Raw genomic sequence first — 17,159 nt, forward strand, 5'->3', positions numbered from 1 at the left:
TCAAATTTATGACTCACAAGTTTTAATAAATTTAAATTACTATTAAATAAAAAAAAAAAAAACATTCTAACAAATCATTTATTTATTTTAAAATTAAGACAAAGCTCTAAAGCCTTTTTAAACAGTAGGTAAATTTTTTTTCATAAAACAATTTCCACGTCGATGTCTTTCGACGTGATCATCAGTAGTAAAAAAAAAGTAATAATTTATAATTAAAGAAAATGTACCTACTATTTTTGTACTTAGATTTAATAAAAGTTTGTATGCTTTTAAAAATAAAAAACGTCATTATTCATTGAAATAATTTATTTTACCATTTTTTCCACATAGATTTAATGACAAAGCAAACAATATCAGAATATACAGTTATATATAAATTTTAAATATACTTTAATTATATATACTCTATTTTTTCATTCATATATTCACGCAAAAAATAAACCAATCATTTCCACAATTTTTAATATTTCTTTGTCGTATACCAGCAGCAAAGGATCAAAAATCTGGTGCAAAAAAAATTACAGATATAGTACACTGTTGCGAGTAGTCGCATATATAAATATCTATTTTTGTTTAAATGTTTAAATTTTTTTAAAAGGCTCAACAGTGCAAGAAGTGTATGATCATCCTTGCTAAGTTAAATAGACAGCAGATTATTGTGTATATATAGTATAAGTCTCGTGTAAGAAGAATATTGTCAGAGGACGAGCTGGTTTATTTCATTTATTTATTTATTATTAAAATGTATCATTTGTTCCCTAATTTATGCTTACGATAATATGCATTGATACATTTTAGATTTGTTGTACGTTATAACACAACATTTAATTACCATTTGTTTGTCATATTTAGTTTATAACACGCTTGTTTATTTTTACTCCAATAACTTTATTCGTTCGACCTTTGTCTTGTTTCCGATGCGTGCATTTACGTGCAGTGTAACAGTGAGGACACTGATACTGATTTATTGTAGGACAAGTGATCCAATCTCCCAAGATCATCGATGATAAATAAGAATAAGAGTAACTATTATTATTATTATTGTTTATATCACACTGCTGATTGAAAGGCCGACGATAATTTAAGCTCTATGACAAAAGTTTTTCCTCGGGAATAGTCGGGCTGGTAGCGACTGATGGTATTCCTGATGCTCGTCTTGCCTCGGATTCTCGTAATGCTTCATCAAAGCTTTGAGTGGAATTTGATCTTGATGGTGTTACTTTACCCTATTTATTAAAAATTAAATAAATATGTATTATATATTATTTTTATCCTGAAATTTCCAGACAATTAATAATTTTCCATTTTTTTTTTTTTCAATAATTTAATTTAAAAAAAAAAAATGCACATGTAGAAAATAAAAAAAACTATGAGTGCATTTTTTCAAATATTTTTTTTTTTAATTTACCGTTTTTAAAAAAATTCAAAAATTATTAAACGTCAGCTAATTTGAGTATCATAATTTTTTGTATTTATTATTCAAAATAAAAATACCTTGACATTTTCATATGCGCTACCGACACGTTCTTCAAGTGAACGAAAACTGTCAGAATTACGCATCTGTCCCAATTTCATGGAAATTCCGCTGCCGAAACCTCCTAAGAAACTTTGGGTCATACCAGCAGCTTGTTTGCATACTGATTCCGTTTTCTGAAATCTAATTATAATTATAAATATTAATTATTTGTTTATTTATTTTGAATTAGTACACAGATCCATTTATATAAAAATTTATTTTTTTTTTTTCTAAATAAAATCGTAATAATATCAAGTACAAGTTAGTGAATAACACGCGAATAATTCTTCTCGTACTTACAAACTGTTCTCGGAGACGGCCCTCTTGACATGACCAAGTTTCTCACCAATGTTCTGATAACTAAATGACACCCAACCAAAAGTGATAGAAAATAAAAAAAAAATAGCAACAAAACATATTTGTTTATGAATGTGATAAGTGGTTATTACAGTTACAATGAATTTCTAATGAACTACCAAATAAATACGATTAATACTTATCATGTATGTAGCATAGTTAAATAAAAAGTATGTACATATGAATAAAAAAATAAATCAATAAAACCTTTGGACCCAACTGAGTAACTAGCTGACCAGATTATTCTGGACAATAATTATTAAGAGTATTTAAATTTATACATACACATTACTCTCCTTGACATTACGGAGACCTTGATTAACATCTTCAGTAATGTCTTTCCATACGCTGATACCGAGTTTGCGTTTTAATTCTTGGGATACTCGTACTTTACTTGCTAATACATGTCTTAAGGTCTGGATCTCTTCTTCAACCTGTTAAATAAAAATTATGTAATTAATATTCTGTATTAAATTATTTTTCATTGTAGCCACCGCAGCTCAATTTCAAATTCCTGCCCTGTTTAGAAGGAACAAAGCCGCGCTTTTATTATGAGAACCCACTTGGCTTTGTGACATTGTAAGATTGAAGGCACCAAAATTTTTACAAAGTGATCAGGAATTTATATCAAGGAAAAAATGTCTACTCGAAAGACTTGACACAATTGACGACTAAAATTAAATTACGAATAATTATTGGACAGAAAAAAGAAGACAAATTTCCTATGGCTCCTAAAGACCAACATTTGAATGTCTTGAATGTGCCACTCTTCCCACCAACAGGGACAAAGGGACAGAAATATAAACTTTCAGGTGCAAACCTAGTGAAAAATTGTATACACACTCGTAGATTGTAGGAAATTCCAATTCACGTGATTGCTACCCTCGCCTTCGGCTTCCACATAGGTGTTGGAATGCCCTACTTTCCTTCCTCAGTGTTTAATTTACTATTAATTATTATAGATTAGATTTAGCTTGATAATTACGTCAGCAATCAAAGCTGATATTAATAAAAAAAAAAAAAATTGTCCGAAAAATTAAATTGAATCGGGACTTGACCTAATTTTCCAGTTAAATGATTAAGAGTAGTATTATTATTATATACCTTAGCTAATTCAGTTCTCCACTCTTCCTTCTGACGTTCTTGTTCCTCAAATGATAGACCAGCTAACTCATTCGCCACATTGTCAGCCGATGGAGAAAGAGAACCAGAATGTAGGGCATCCTCACCTAAAAAATACAAAAGGAAATAATTAAAACTCGTGTTTTCAACAAAAGGTCATTAAAACAAAAAATAATAAACAGAATAATAGACAGAAGATGAAAGATAAATAAAACAATAGATAATTATAAATATTTAATTAATAATAGTGATTAAATTAACCGAAACACTTCGACCTTTTAAACGATTAAATAAATGTCCTTTCCCCTGGAGTTTTTCAATATAAGACTTAGTCATCTCTTTGAATATAACTCGTACTGATCTCAATTTACGTAACTTATTTCTAGTCACTCCACTATTATCACTATTATCATAATTTACGTCAAGGTCTTGCGACAAATCAATATCATTAACTAGTATTTCGTCTAAATAAATATTGTCATCTTTCCAGCAGTGAACGACTATTTCTTCACTCCCATCGTTAAATAAATCGTTATCGATGTCATCAAAACTCGGAGTCTCGGCAACACTTGAATAATAAACGTCTTCTTCGTACTCTAATGAATCAAACTCACGTTCATTTTCACTTGGACAATCATCTCCATGTTCATTACATACTTTGCTTCTTCGCTGCTGCTGCTGCTGCTGCTGATGATGATGATGATGACTATCTTTAGCACCAGAATTTATTAATCCAGAATCCGATTCGCGATTTTTATCACCTTCCTTAGTATCGTCTTTCATTGTCTATTCTAACGGGTTATTAAATGCTTGTTAACGGTCATTAAATTTTACAAAACCCAGTACAGTTATATTATTCCTTACATTAACAGTATCACATTTATCATAATTCCATTACTTTCATTAAAAATATATAATAACTAATTTTAAATTAACAATTAATTATTTTAAAAATAGATAACCAACTACCGATTATTTAAACTCAACCGCTATTGGTATTTATTGCCTGCAATAATATTTTGAATCGGTATTTGTATTTTAAATAAATTAACACTCACGATAGATTCACAACATGCAACAGCTGTACACGATTGTCGATTTCTCTTTTGTACTGGCAATGTTGCGATCGTATTTAGTTTCCGATTTAAAATAACGATGGCGTAAGATTCGTTTACCTTTGGATACCTGCTCGCTACCTGTATAGCTTCAGTATTAAATTAACAAAAAAAGTTATAATGATAATAATAATAATAATAACAATAAAAAATAAGATACAAAACGGTAAAATTATACTCTGTAAAATAAGAGCGGATAAAATTAATAAAATAAAATTTAAAAAAAAAAAAAACAAAAGTGAAAGGCGTAAAAGACAATATATATAAATAAATATATGTATATATAAAAAAAAAATGTATATAATTTTTAAAAAAATATTTGCGGTTTATGATTCATCAGAGCACTAAAAGTTAAAGTAATATTTTTTATAACGATTTCTCTTGATCATAATATAATTTAACCATAAATATTTATGATAATTATAATTATAATTACAATTATAATTACTGATAATAAATTTCTAGATAAAAAAACTGATGGGATGCCGGAAACTACTGAAAATAAATGTAGATATAATTAAACGATATTTTAAAAATTTTAAATAATTTTTATTTATTATGTTACTAAATATATTGAGATAAATATGTTGTATGTTGATATGAGCAATAAAGATTTAAAAAAATAATTGAATGTGATAAGAGATATGTGAATAAATAGTACAGGTTATATAGAGCATACGTTTTAGAGTAATTAGTGTAATTTTAATGGTGGGTAAATTGTTATTGACAATTAGACATTTTAAAATGTTGAGTGGTTTGTAAATAAAATTTTTTTAGATAAATATTTACTTGAGCAATCATTAATATATTAAATGTTATCTCACCTGTTGGTACAGTGTTCATTTTGCTGGTTTATTTTTCAGCTGGTACGCTGGTAATTTTTTATTATCAAATAAAATATCAACGTTGTGTAGTTGATGCTATAAATTATAATTCAATTGCACGTTATTTTCTTGACCATACACTACTATTTTTTGACGTTATTATCAATAAACACGGCGAGTGAGAAATGACGTGTTCTTTACAAACTGTCAACTCTAGGTACTTTACTACTGAATTTAATCGATGTCTATACTCTTTGTATATATATAGTTATAGGTATATATTATATCTTGCTCTTGAGCTTAGAGTACTTGAAATTATAATATATATGTATGTATATAAATATAAATATGTGTGTGTGGATATATTTTAGTGTCGTGTGCTATCCCACAGGTTAATTCAAACATTTGGCGCCATCTCATAGCTAAGCGCAGAATTCAAAAGCAGCGCGAAGGTATGAATTTTTAAAATTTAAAATTGCTTATTAATTATTTATAAGTTGTTAGTATTTATCAATAATTCATGTGATAAATAATTTAGGAGTAATGGATCACGAACTTTATATGGAACGAATTAAAACGGATTTAAATATTTAATTACTGGATTATTTTTCTACTATTTTTTAACTCGTACTATAAATAAATTAAAAATAGTTTAACTGATTCATCAATAGGTTATAAAATTAATACTAGTAGGAAAAATGTGAGTTTTTTAATTACTTTCTAATTAAAGTTAATTGCTAATTAAATAAATATTTAAAAATTATAGAGATTTAAATAAACGCTAATAATTTTTCAAGGATCTGGGGATTGAATAAAAAAATTTAAAAATGCATGGATTAATTTTTTATTGCGATGTACAAGCTGTGTCAGTTTTGTTTATTTTTTATTTTCTATTACAGGGCATTTATTTATCAACTATTTTCATTTTTATTTCAACTAATGTTGCATTATTACTACATATTGCTAATGTTTATTTCAAGTTTCCAGTTTGCTTAGAATGGTAATGAAGCCTAGGAACACACAATGGCTAATTTTTATCTAAACTGGGTCAAGCTTTTTTTTATATTTATACGATTTTTCTACTCCAGCTAATGGTAAATTGATAAATAAAAAAAAAACGTTATATCAAATAATAGCTCTATTTAAATTTACTCGTTTATTAAACAAGCTTTGTTCTAAAAATAACTCATTGAAAAGCGATAAAAACTTTACATTTTTCTTCCGCTATCCAAAATCGATTCAAATTAACAATTTACGCCTTTCATAAATCAAATTCAGTTAAAAACAAAAGTCTATATTATCACCTCTACATTTTCGCGCTTAAAATAAATTCAAATTCATAAGATCTTTTTTTTTTGCATTCTGACTCTAAGCAGTCAATTGGCACATTAAGCATCAAATACAAAGTTTTTTTTTATAGAAATTAATGTCATTTTTTTAAAATGTATATTTGGAAGCTGTCTAGTATAAATAGTCAAAAAATTCATCCAACTAAACATCGCATCTATTAATCTTTATAATAATCACACACATTACTCTGCAAACATCTAATTGTATACTTTTGTTTTAAATATTTATCATTAAATAAAATATACAATTTTTAAATATATTTTTTTTCATCAGTTTTATAATTCAAGTAATTAGTTTGTTAAATACTTTGTTTGTTTTTAGATACAATTTTTACGTATAGACACCCGTATCTAAATATAGCGCTTTAAGTGTACAAGAAAAAAATTATTGTTGTATATATATATATTATATTTATATATGTATATAATTTTTTTTTTATTTTTAGATTAATCATATATTTGAGTGTCAGGTATCATATATAGGCATCACAACTACATCGCGTGTGGACGAACATATATATATATATATATATATATATATATATATATATATATAATCAATCCAATGACACTACGATTGTGACACCGCAGTGATCAAAATCACGCAATAAACAGTCAGTGACTTAACTTAAATATCCAATATAATTTATGATAATAAATAATATATATTATTATCATTTATCATTTACTCTTCACTCTTTCTTATCGCCCGTACTTGTTTATTAATACTCATTACTCAACATCAATAGAGTACTCTGCAACAATAATTACTCGTTTCATAAAAATGTACATTTAGTTTAATTAATTAATTAAATCACTTCTCACATAAATTTACACAATTTAATTTCATTGAAATATACTTTCTACATATAGATATACATACATTTATGTAATAACTTTTTTTTTTTTTTAACTAATTGAATACAAGTCACCTAATGATACGACAGTTTGAAGGTACAAGTCACACAAGCGAATTTATTTGACAAGTAACATTCTGTATCGAACGTCATCTTTACAATCGTGTGTGGAAATGTCTAAAAAATATCTTCGATGTCTGAAAAATTTCTGTCCCAGTATCCGCCGCGATACAGCCAATCTTCCAGTCCTGTGTATGGGTTTTCACCTGACTGGAACCATCTAGGTAACGTTTCTACAGTTTTTTTGTGCTTTTTGGATCGTCGGCTATCGCGTTGTTTTTCTTCTAATCTTATTTTTTCAGCTGCCGCGCCGTCCTGGTCGCCGTTCTCGAGTTTGCGGATGTCCGGCCTCAATCTTGAATCAGTTGGACATATCTTCTGGCTTATACTCGCGTCCATTTCATTTAAAGTCATGGCGAATTGTGTAAACTGATAATACTGCAATCAAAAAATAACAATAATTTAAATTAAATTAAATTAAATTTTTTTATGTACAATTAAATAAAAACACAATTACGTCTGCACTGTTGGCAGGTCTGGGAGCGACTTCCCACAACGTTGTGGAACCGGGAATTTCTTCTACTGGAAAACAGTCTTCGCCATCGGTTGACTCGTCAATAGCGTCTTGATGTGACGGCTTGAAAGCGCCTATTGTCAAACTATTGAGCTTCGCAAGTACTTTTTTATGACCTGGACTACCTATTGGACTTTTGGCTTCACGCTTTATCCTTTCAAGTGTCTCGTCGTACAAACTCGGTTCACATGCACATAATTTTTCTGTCCACTTTCCATACAAAAAAACTAAACGTTTTTTCCTAAAAAAATTATACTTCATTATTTAAAATTTTATTACAATTAATTACTGGATTTTTTTTTTAAGTAATCAATTTACTCGGGATCGGTAATAAAACCCTCGACGCGATGCAAATCTTTTCCACTAGACCCGGCACTCTTGAATGACAATGTGGCTTTCAGATTAGCACCCCCGCGTTGCTTTATCTCCAAGGCACCCAATTGCTCCATCCACAATTGTCCGACAAGTACATTGTGTAGTATGCAGTTTACATTCTGCCAAGTGTAAGCCTCTTTCCATTTAGGCAATTCAACGGTTACAATACCTTTTGGATGAATTTCAATATTTTTACCCCAAAATTTAAGTTTTGGGTGTATGCTGCCATGAAAAATAAAATCTTCACTGTCGGCATGAAATGCCGATACTGGTGGATGGTGTGATACTTGTTCACATAAAATTCTAAAAACCAATAATTTAATTTAAATAAATAAATACTAAAAAATTTAATTTTAATATGAGAAATAAAATGTTTGAATTTTAAAACTTTTCTTTTGTGTAAATGTTTGCCGTTAAATCAAATATTCATATTACAAGTCTTAATAATCACAAAAAATATCAATGTTTTGTAATTAAATTCAAAATATTATTGCTTATCATTTATAAAATAAATTAAACAAAAAATGTAATATTAATTATTTTTAGATTCGTGCTGACAAAAAAATCAGTGACCGTAAAAGTAAACAATTACTGTAATTAGATAAACATATTTAAATTGAATTAATTCCAGTAATCGCTTAATTTGATAACAAGCACACTCGTGTTCAATTGATTAGATAATTAAAACCCACTGATTGAAATTAACTAAGAGGAAAATATCAAATTATTTGTGAAAGATTATAAGCCGCGAATACCCAATTAAAATGATTTAATTTATTTAAAAGGATTTAATTTTATTTAAAATTTAAATTTTATATTTTCGTTCACTAGAGAATTAATCTCTCGGATTTCCACACTTTGATTATAATTTTACGTTCCAAAATACAAATAATATGCAAGCTTTCACTATATACCAATAATTTATTGAAAATTAATCCCTTAATTCTGTAATTACTTTTGGGATTTTATATTTTTTTAAATAAAATATTACCATAATATTTTCTACTTTGTAAAAAAATAAAATGTCACTTGATAAATAATTTGACTTCTTAATTGAAGTAAAAAATAAAAAAGTTTCACTTGATTAAATAAATTACTGCCATCAAGTATTCAGTCTAAATAAAAACTGTTAAATATTTACCGGAAATCTTCACGTTCTAGTTCATAAGTTTCGCCGAGCAGTGGATTGAAAGGTTTACCATGACGTTCCCAATTAGAGGCAAGTGCACTCACCGCAAAAGCAGCAACGTACTTGTAAAAAATAACAAAATTATCAAGTATCCAATGAACAATAAAATATAATATATGAATAGGGTAGAGGTACCGTTTTTGGCCAGTTTTGGACACTTGAAAAATTTTAATAGATCTTCATTGAAGTTTTCGGAATGTAAATTTTAATAACACGCCATTTTGTCAATTTTTTAATTCTTTTTTTGAATCTAGTTCCTGCGATAACTCATATTGATTAAAAATTTCTTTCGTTTTTTGTTTACATATTAGTGAAAGAGTCAAAACTTGACCCAACACCCAGGAGGGCAACTTCCGCGCCATTTTTAAACTAATTAAAAAAAATTTGTTTTTAAAAGAATTATATTTTTGTATACTTGTCAGCAATATGGTTATAATTTATGTCAATATTATTTACATTTAAAAAAAAACAACAATCCTAAAAATTCGTCAAGTTCACGGGCGCTAGACCACCGGATCCCTGATCTGAGGGTAACGTCAACCGATTTTCAATTCAATTTAACTCACAGACAACACTGGAGACCTAAAATAGAATCTTTAGCGTTTTTAAACTTTAAAAGTTGGCTAAAAATTTCGTATTTTCAAAAATCCAAATTCTACGAGTGCAACAAAGATAGTCCGGTTTATTTTTCTGTGAGAAATAGGTCCGGTGGAGTTTACCCTCAATTAAAATGAAGTATTAAGTATCCAAGAACAGAGAAGTGGCCACAAATAGTCCTTCTACTTTATTTGTTTAAATTGTGAATTATTAATCTCTTACTTGAAGTCTTTTAACAGGAGTCTCTTCAGCAGCAGCTAATTTGAGAAGCTTAGCGTACTCCATATACTCAGCAACTCGTTGAAGAAATGAAAGCGGCTCATTGAAGGTAACTGGCATCACGATCTTGCTGAGATCCTTGCCCAGCGATAATACCGAGCAAAGATTCACCTCCGCGTATCCACGCACTGGCAGCGTTGTTCTTCAGATTTCACATTGTTACGCATTGTTTGTTATTTTTTAACGCATTGTTTGTTTAGTTTTGTTTATCGATAATACAGTCAGTCAATCCAAGTTAACAACAATCATATTAATTATTAATTAATTAAATTATTAATAATAATAATAATAAATCAGTCTAGTGAAGGTGATTTGCAACGACCTACGTGTGCAAATTAATTGCATAAGAAAAAATACATACGTGGCCCCGATAATATATACATACACATCTATATATTTCTAAGCTGACTCTTATGCAGTCTCCAGTCGTGAACAAATTTAATTTTCACAGCAATACTTTTATTTATTCATGCACACACTTCAATAAACTAAATTTCTATACATATTTATACACTTATATATACACATACATGTATCAATATATATGTATGTATATAAAATTTTTTTTAAGCTTTTTTTTATACTCTTAATAAATTTAAATTCTAGCATCAGCGATTAAATAAAATAACATTTTTTTTCTTTTTATTAAAATAAATAATAATAAATAAACATTCCAAATACTATATAAAAAAAAGCAGCTAAATAAATAATCTAATTAGTGGGACCAACCTGTACGAATGATTTTCTTTGGCCATGATTTATTGAAATAATTATTATTCTTAATAACCACCGCTTCAGATCTGTTTAAAATATTATCAATATCATTATCATTATTACAACAATTTATACTATTAATTATTTTAAAAACAAACTCTTCGACCAACATCAATACAAATGATCCAATTCACTCTTTTTAATCCTTTATCATAAATATTTATGTTAAATTCCCTAATTCCCGGCAACATTTAAAAATAAATTCAAATTCACCATTTAGCTTTCTTACAATAAAATTAGTAATTTTTTTTTTTAAATTTCAAATAGACACTATCACCGTGCCATGTAAATCACCATGTTGTAATAAAACGCTTGAAAAAAAAAAAAATAAAATAAAAATTAATTAATTAAATATCAGTACCACTTCATAATTAGAATGATTTCATGTCAGCTGTCAGTGTGCGTTGAACTTTAATGATGGAATGAAATAGGTAAGACGTCATTTTTATTTAAAAAAATAATTTATGATAATAATGAAATTTTTAGTCAATCTGTAGGCGGCAACTGAATGATGACTAGCTCTGTTTACGGTATCAGCTCTGTTACCCTGCGTCTCATCGATCTTCAACATTAAATTCTAGATCTCGCGCACATTTGAAAGTGAGCTTTCTATCAGCTCGAGGTAGAGCTTTGTTGCCTTGATTTCCGCTCAACTAGTACCCAAAGAATATCAATAAATTCGAGCATGGGTATAAGACTGAACCATCCACTAGAATCAAAAACATTTGTTGGAGATGCGCGTTAATCGTTACCTAAATCAAGCATGCGCGAGTCAAAAAATATAAACATACATATTCAACATATATATATATATAAATATATATTATTATTATTTAATATACTACCAGACTCTCGATAGTTGCTCACTTTTATTTCAAATTATATTGTATTAATGTATACACAGATAAGTCTGCTGTCTACATTCTATATAAAAATATATGTATGTGTACTTATGCTTATATATATGAAAATACATATAGAACAAGGGATGTCACGACTTGGAAAATATTATTCTTATTATACTTGAAATCAATGTAACGACAGATGTTGAACATTAAATGTATGCACGCAAAGAATACGTTTGGTCGATGACCAAAAATCGTTTTTTTAAATTTTTAAATTTTACTTTTAAATTTTACTACATGAAAAAGTTGTAAAACAAAATATTATGATTGTTGAGTTGATTGACGTTAAAATTATTTTTTGCAGATTGTTTTGAAAGTTGGGTAGCAGCGATTTGAATTTGGGGATTGGGTTGGAAATAATTTTTAGGTAGCTAGGTCAAATAAGAAATAAAGTCAATAATTGTACGTGACATAGCAGCTTACTTCGTTTTATAATATCGTAAAACTTTTTGTTGTATTAAAGGGTAGACATAGATCGACAAACAGTAGACAGTAGATGGTTGACGTGGTACCATGAATCCGATTCACCAGCGCGGTACCACGAGCATTTCAAATTAACCGCTTTTAGTTACGCGCTTCTTGCTTCCTCGAAGATCTATTACTTTGTGACACTCAAGAATGATTTTATATTATTTTCTTTTTTACTTTTGTTTATTTTTTAATAACAATCAGTAAATTTAAATGTAAGTTATTTTTGAATTTTTGTTTAGTGACAAATTTGTTTTATTTTTATTTTTTGAAATTATAGTTGTGCGGTCTTTGAGGATGGCGAGGAAAAATGGTAAAGGAAAACTGTTGACAGATGCTGACGAATTTCGTTCAAGAAGTAATTCGAAAGGGAGTATTATTAATGATGGCAAAGACAGAGATGGGAATGATAAATTAAATAGGAGATATGTGAATAATTTTATGAAGCAATTTCCGGAATTGTATCGAAGCGATGTGTCAATTAATCCAAGTTATAGTGCTCTTAATAATTTACCATAGTAAGTATAAGAAGTATAATTAAATATGTACATATATATTTAATTAATTAATTTTTAGTTACATCAAATGTAGAAGACGCGTTCAAAATACAAAAAAAAAAATTACAAGACAAATAAACCGTGAAATTCATCATATTGCGATGATGCAACCTTACGCATTAGCAAGTGTTAGAATTGATCGAGTATTTAGCGTCGGATTTCCTCCAGAAGCTTTAATTGTACCAGATTTCGCGACCGATAAAGAAAGAAGACGAATTAATAAACTTATGAGTGAAAAATGACAATTTTTTTTTTTTTTTCAATGCATTTTTTAATTTTTAAATATACAATGAAGTATACAATGTATTTATATGTAAAAAAATATAAATAAAACAATTGAAAATATTCAATTAACCTTTTTATTGATAACATATTTTATTTAAATAATTAATCAATGTTTCGTAATAAATATCAAAAAGGACCTTTATCTATTTTATATAGCTGTGGAAAATCGCCACTCGAATTGTGGGATATGCATGTCAGATATTTTTTAAATTCACTATTTATAATTTGTAATAAAGAATAAATAAATAAATTAATTGATTAGGTAAGAAATGGATTTATCAGAAGAGTTATGGATAACGAAATAAATTCACTGGTATTAGAAATCGCAGGGACAAATGTATCAACTACGTATATATTTACTCCAAAAAGTCAATCAGCATCTTTAGGAATAACGCTTCCGTTTATTGTAATAGTTATGAAGAATATGAAAAAATATTTTACAATGGAAATAACAGTAAAATAAATACATAAATTAATTTATTATATTTATTTGAATATTTATTAACACTTTATTTAGATTTTAGATGAAGATGGCATGCACAGAAGATTAAAACTGAGTAATTTTCAAAGTAAAACCAAAATAAGACCATTTAGCACGACAATGCCAATGGGATTAGGATGTGGGTGGAATCAAATACAATTAAATATTGTTGAATTAGTTAGAAGAGCTTACGGGACAGTTTATAAAGAAACAACGAGAATGCAAATCCATGCCAATTGTAGAATTCGTCGTATATATTTTGCTGAAAGGTCCTTTTATTGTTTTGTATAGTTTTATAAAGTTAAGTTTATTGTTGGTTTTGTAATGAAAATTTAAAATGATAGATTGTATATGGAGGATGAATTGCCAGAGGAATATAAAATCTCTTTTGTGAAGGGGAAGCCAATGAATAAAGAAGACAAAAAGGAACGTGGGAGCATAAATTCAAGGACTTCAGTAAATCGATCGTCGAATCTGTCGCAAGCTTCTCAGGAAAATAAAGTAATTATGGAAGGGTCTTCGTTTATTGGGTCAAATAAATCAATGGAAGAAAACCCACGGTTGGAAATTCGACTTCCTGTTACGGAGTATGACGAAGATATGAGTGAACAAACTAATTGGGATGAGGGAATTAATGAAGAATTAACGGAGACGGAATTAAGTGAAGCTGAGTTTGAAGATGAAATAGAGGAAGAAGGAAGGGATAGAGATGAAATTGAAGAAGTGTTAGATCAAGAGAAAGAAGAAACTGATCATGTGGAAGTGGATCGAAAATCAGAAGAAATAGATCTGGGGAAAGAAATGGATCAAAGATCGGAAGAAATCGATCAAGAAGAAAATAAAATAGATAAAGAAGGAGAAATTGGCCGAGAGGAAAATACAATAGATAAAGAAAGAGAAATTAACCGAGAAGAAAATAAAATAGATAACGAAGAGATCGACCGAGAAGAAAATAAAATAAATAAAGAAGAAATTGACGGAGAAGAAAAATTGAATGAAGAGAAAGATGATTCAAAAGAAAAAATAAATGAACACTTGAATGAAAATAAATCGACTATAAAAACAGATTCAAGTGAAGAAGAGAAAGAACCCGATGAAGAGGAAGAAGAAAAACGATCAAGTGAAACAGGAAATAAAAATGAATTTGAAGACTTGGATAAGAAAGAATTAAATAAAAATTATGAATATCAACAAACGTATTAATAAAAATTAACGTTTATATTATAAATTTTATTTTTTATTGCTTAACATTACAAATATATCTATAGGTATTATCTTTTATAGAACAAAGAATACTTAAAGAAATGTAACTAAACAATCCTGTTTATGATGTACATTTTTTACATTATTTACTTAATTATAACTAAAAGATTTTATTAATTATACATCTACTTTTTAAATAATTAGTAGCTCTAATTGCTAGACCACTCAATAATTTACATATGCATAGAACAATGTCTATATTAATTGAATAATTTATTTCAACAGTCAAAATTTAACTTATTAACAAAATAATTTAGCATAAAAATTCAAAATTATTAATTTAATAAGATCATGTTTTACCTTAAGAATAAATTTATTGAATTTCGTGCTCATCATCTTCTCGTTTTCTTTTTAAACTCTCATCAATGTCCATTGAAGAGGAAGACAGAGGTTGGCTGGTAGCGTTTTGGATTTTGGGTTTTACTGTTGAACTTTGTCCACTTGGTAAACTTGTACCAGCTATAAATATTTAAATATCATTATTATTTTTAATAAATGATTATTAACAACAGTAATTCACTGATGCAATCTTACAAATACGGATTATAGGAGTGTAGGAATGAGGAACAATTGTTATCTTTGGAGTAGTCGGAAAATCTGAGTGGAAAAGAACAAGGTAGTAATTAAAAATTATAAAATGATATTAAATGAATACTTACGTGTTGAAAATTTGAAAACAGGCTTTGGAACTGATATAGTCTGGGTTCTGGATATCGTAGAAAGTGTTCCCGGCCTCTTGACAACCGACAGTCCCGATTTATTGGCATCAACCCTCACCCGGGACTGACCACTGAGCAAATTATTGCCAACTATCGTGTGAATTGGTTTACCAATGGGTTTTTTAATCATAGGCTTCAATTTATAGTTAGCCGCAATCAAGCAATAACGATCTGGCGGCAACCTTAGCCCGTTATTAGGTTTAACAAACGGTAAAGCGATATTATTCTTAGCTCTGGCAACTTCCAGCAAGACGTCTCTTGGAGGTGGGTTGGTAAATGTCTTCTCCAGCTGCATTTTTACAGCCAATCTTACATCATCTAGATCAATGAACTTCTTCTTTGCGTGGCTCGCGTAAATCCTGCTGTCATCAAGGGTACAAGTGATGTAACCTAAAACCAAATCAACTTATTATATATACCATAGAAAAAATAAATAAAAGTTGATCCTGAAATTTGAGGACAATTGATAATTTGAAGAAAAAAATTAAACATATGCACATGTAGAAAATTTTTAAAACTATAGGTGCAATTTTGTGAAATTATTTTATTTTTATAATTTATCGTTTTAAAAAAAAATCACAAAATTATTAGATGCCGGGTAATTTATGAGTGTGAATGTACCAGACATGAGACAATTGATAAATTTGAAATAATGAAATTTGAAAAAATGCACGTGCGGATTTTGCATTTATCTAAACATGCATTTTCCAGTTTTTAAAATTTAAAAAATTTGAAAATTGTCTGCTACATTCACACTCATGGTAATTTCATTATCATAATAAAAGTAATATATAAATTGAATAAATAAATACATACGATAGGTAAATTCCAATAATTGATTAATAACTTTTGGTTCATACTGTTCAATCCCCATGTCTTTGATTATTGACATTATAACCTGTGCATCTTTAGGAACATGCTTAACATGACTAGACGTCTTTATTTTTTCCGCCATTTTATCACTCACTTTGATTTATAATAATAAATAACTTATTATTAAACAATAAACGATACTTGTAATAATTAATTGTTATAGCAAAAACTACTTTTAAATTATACTATTTACTTGCTTATTTATTTACGCGTCTGTATGTCTATCTCCATCGATATCTAAATCTAAGTCTAATGTGATCTAACGTCTACCAACGTACCAACGAAAACGAAAAACGAACTTGACAAAACGAAATTTGTTTTTACGAAATAACCATGGTGCCAATCACTTCCCGCCATTCTGTCATTGGTTCAAACCGTTCAAACTTGTTACGAGTTTCAATAAGATCAAACCAATAGCTAATTTTTTTTTTACGTTAATTGACATATTCCATGATACTTCAAATAAAGCTTTTTTAAAAGTAATTAACATAAACTTTTTTTCATCATACTACAATTTTGACAACTGCATAATAATTTAAGTAGCAGACATCAGACAATTTATAAATTTTGAATAAATAAATTAATTATTTTAAAAAATGCGCGCACTAATTTTTCTTTGT

The 17,159-nt window shown here is 28.3% G+C and overlaps 5 protein-coding genes across 9 annotated transcripts; 2 read left to right on the top strand and 3 right to left on the bottom strand.

Moving 5' to 3' along the window:
- Positions 1-916: 916 nt before the first annotated feature.
- On the bottom strand, positions 917-4,267 carry LOC103568152 (uncharacterized). 2 transcript variants are annotated; one of them, XM_008544871.3, is made up of 6 exons: positions 3,271-4,267; positions 2,978-3,102; positions 2,159-2,307; positions 1,817-1,876; positions 1,495-1,657; positions 917-1,226 (listed from the first exon to the last, which is right to left on the bottom strand). In XM_008544871.3, the coding sequence occupies exons 1-6, from the start codon at positions 3,776-3,778 to the stop codon at positions 1,089-1,091; spliced, it is 1,143 nt and encodes a 380-aa protein (XP_008543093.1). In that variant the 5' UTR covers positions 3,779-4,267; the 3' UTR covers positions 917-1,088. The 2 variants fall into 2 exon arrangements, with proteins under 2 accessions (XP_008543093.1, XP_008543094.1); XM_008544872.3 differs by lacking the exon at positions 1,817-1,876 and having other exon boundaries at positions 3,271-4,265.
- A 2,601-nt stretch (positions 4,268-6,868) lies between these two features.
- On the bottom strand, positions 6,869-11,689 carry LOC103568151 (oxysterol-binding protein-related protein 2). 2 transcript variants are annotated; one of them, XM_008544868.3, is made up of 7 exons: positions 11,350-11,689; positions 10,944-11,014; positions 10,158-10,356; positions 9,291-9,400; positions 8,093-8,452; positions 7,718-8,015; positions 6,869-7,638 (listed from the first exon to the last, which is right to left on the bottom strand). In XM_008544868.3, exons 2-7 carry the CDS (start codon positions 10,967-10,969, stop codon positions 7,318-7,320), a joined length of 1,314 nt encoding a protein of 437 aa, XP_008543090.1. In that variant the 5' UTR covers positions 10,970-11,014; positions 11,350-11,689; the 3' UTR covers positions 6,869-7,317. The 2 variants fall into 2 exon arrangements, with proteins under 2 accessions (XP_008543090.1, XP_008543091.1); XM_008544869.3 differs by lacking the exon at positions 10,944-11,014.
- Positions 11,690-11,840: 151 nt separating this feature from the next.
- On the top strand, positions 11,841-13,160 carry LOC103568341 (uncharacterized). 3 transcript variants are annotated; one of them, XM_053738404.1, is made up of 3 exons: positions 11,841-12,576; positions 12,642-12,879; positions 12,938-13,160. In XM_053738404.1, the coding sequence occupies exons 2-3, from the start codon at positions 12,659-12,661 to the stop codon at positions 13,158-13,160; spliced, it is 444 nt and encodes a 147-aa protein (XP_053594379.1). In that variant the 5' UTR covers positions 11,841-12,576; positions 12,642-12,658. The 3 variants fall into 3 exon arrangements, with proteins under 3 accessions (XP_053594379.1, XP_053594380.1, XP_008543397.2); XM_053738405.1 differs by having other exon boundaries at positions 11,841-12,260; positions 12,357-12,879; XM_008545175.2 differs by having other exon boundaries at positions 11,841-12,879.
- A 152-nt stretch (positions 13,161-13,312) lies between these two features.
- On the top strand, positions 13,313-14,994 carry LOC103568340 (myb-like protein X). The gene is made up of 5 exons (XM_053737943.1): positions 13,313-13,396; positions 13,466-13,657; positions 13,721-13,953; positions 14,029-14,804; positions 14,969-14,994. The coding sequence occupies exons 1-5, from the start codon at positions 13,313-13,315 to the stop codon at positions 14,992-14,994; spliced, it is 1,311 nt and encodes a 436-aa protein (XP_053593918.1).
- Positions 14,971-16,627, bottom strand: LOC103568150 (transcription initiation factor TFIID subunit 9). The gene is made up of 3 exons (XM_008544866.2): positions 16,483-16,627; positions 15,607-16,056; positions 14,971-15,406 (listed from the first exon to the last, which is right to left on the bottom strand). Exons 1-3 carry the CDS (start codon positions 16,619-16,621, stop codon positions 15,261-15,263), a joined length of 735 nt encoding a protein of 244 aa, XP_008543088.1. The 5' UTR covers positions 16,622-16,627; the 3' UTR covers positions 14,971-15,260.
- Between the last annotated feature and the right edge of the window lie 532 nt (positions 16,628-17,159).

This window comes from Microplitis demolitor, chromosome 4 (genome assembly GCF_026212275.2).
Source record: "Microplitis demolitor isolate Queensland-Clemson2020A chromosome 4, iyMicDemo2.1a, whole genome shotgun sequence".
Classification (NCBI taxonomy): Eukaryota; Metazoa; Arthropoda; class Insecta; order Hymenoptera; family Braconidae; genus Microplitis; species Microplitis demolitor.

Excerpts from the sequence above, each read along its gene's own strand:
- LOC103568152 (XM_008544871.3), bottom strand. The coding sequence starts at position 3,778 with ATGAAAGACGATACTAAGGAAGGTGATAAAAATCGCGAATCGGATTCT. Across the intron at positions 2,308-2,977 it reads GGAGAACTGAATTAGCTAAG|GTTGAAGAAGAGATCCAGAC; the intron begins GTATATAATAAT and ends TTTATTTAACAG. Across the intron at positions 1,877-2,158 it reads AATGTCAAGGAGAGTAATGT|TTATCAGAACATTGGTGAGA; the intron begins GTATGTATAAAT and ends GGTGTCATTTAG.
- LOC103568151 (XM_008544868.3), bottom strand. The coding sequence starts at position 10,969 with ATGGCCAAAGAAAATCATTCGTACAG. Across the intron at positions 10,357-10,943 it reads AAAGAAAATCATTCGTACAG|AACAACGCTGCCAGTGCGTG; the intron begins GTTGGTCCCACT and ends TGAAATCTGAAG. Across the intron at positions 8,016-8,092 it reads GGTTTTATTACCGATCCCGA|GAAAAAACGTTTAGTTTTTT; the intron begins GTAAATTGATTA and ends TAATTTTTTTAG.
- LOC103568341 (XM_008545175.2), top strand. The coding sequence starts at position 12,659 with ATGGCGAGGAAAAATGGTAAAGGAAAACTGTTGACAGATGCTGACGAA. Across the intron at positions 12,880-12,937 it reads GCTCTTAATAATTTACCATA|TTACATCAAATGTAGAAGAC; the intron begins GTAAGTATAAGA and ends ATTAATTTTTAG.
- LOC103568340 (XM_053737943.1), top strand. The coding sequence starts at position 13,313 with ATGTTTCGTAATAAATATCAAAAAGGACCTTTATCTATTTTATATAGC. Across the intron at positions 13,397-13,465 it reads TCGAATTGTGGGATATGCAT|GTAAGAAATGGATTTATCAG; the intron begins GTCAGATATTTT and ends TTAATTGATTAG. Across the intron at positions 13,658-13,720 it reads ATTTTACAATGGAAATAACA|ATTTTAGATGAAGATGGCAT; the intron begins GTAAAATAAATA and ends CACTTTATTTAG.
- LOC103568150 (XM_008544866.2), bottom strand. The coding sequence starts at position 16,621 with ATGGCGGAAAAAATAAAGACGTCTAGTCATGTTAAGCATGTTCCTAAA. Across the intron at positions 16,057-16,482 it reads ATTATTGGAATTTACCTATC|GTTACATCACTTGTACCCTT; the intron begins GTATGTATTTAT and ends ATTTGGTTTTAG. Across the intron at positions 15,407-15,606 it reads TGTTTTCAAATTTTCAACAC|CTGGTACAAGTTTACCAAGT; the intron begins GTAAGTATTCAT and ends AAATATTTATAG.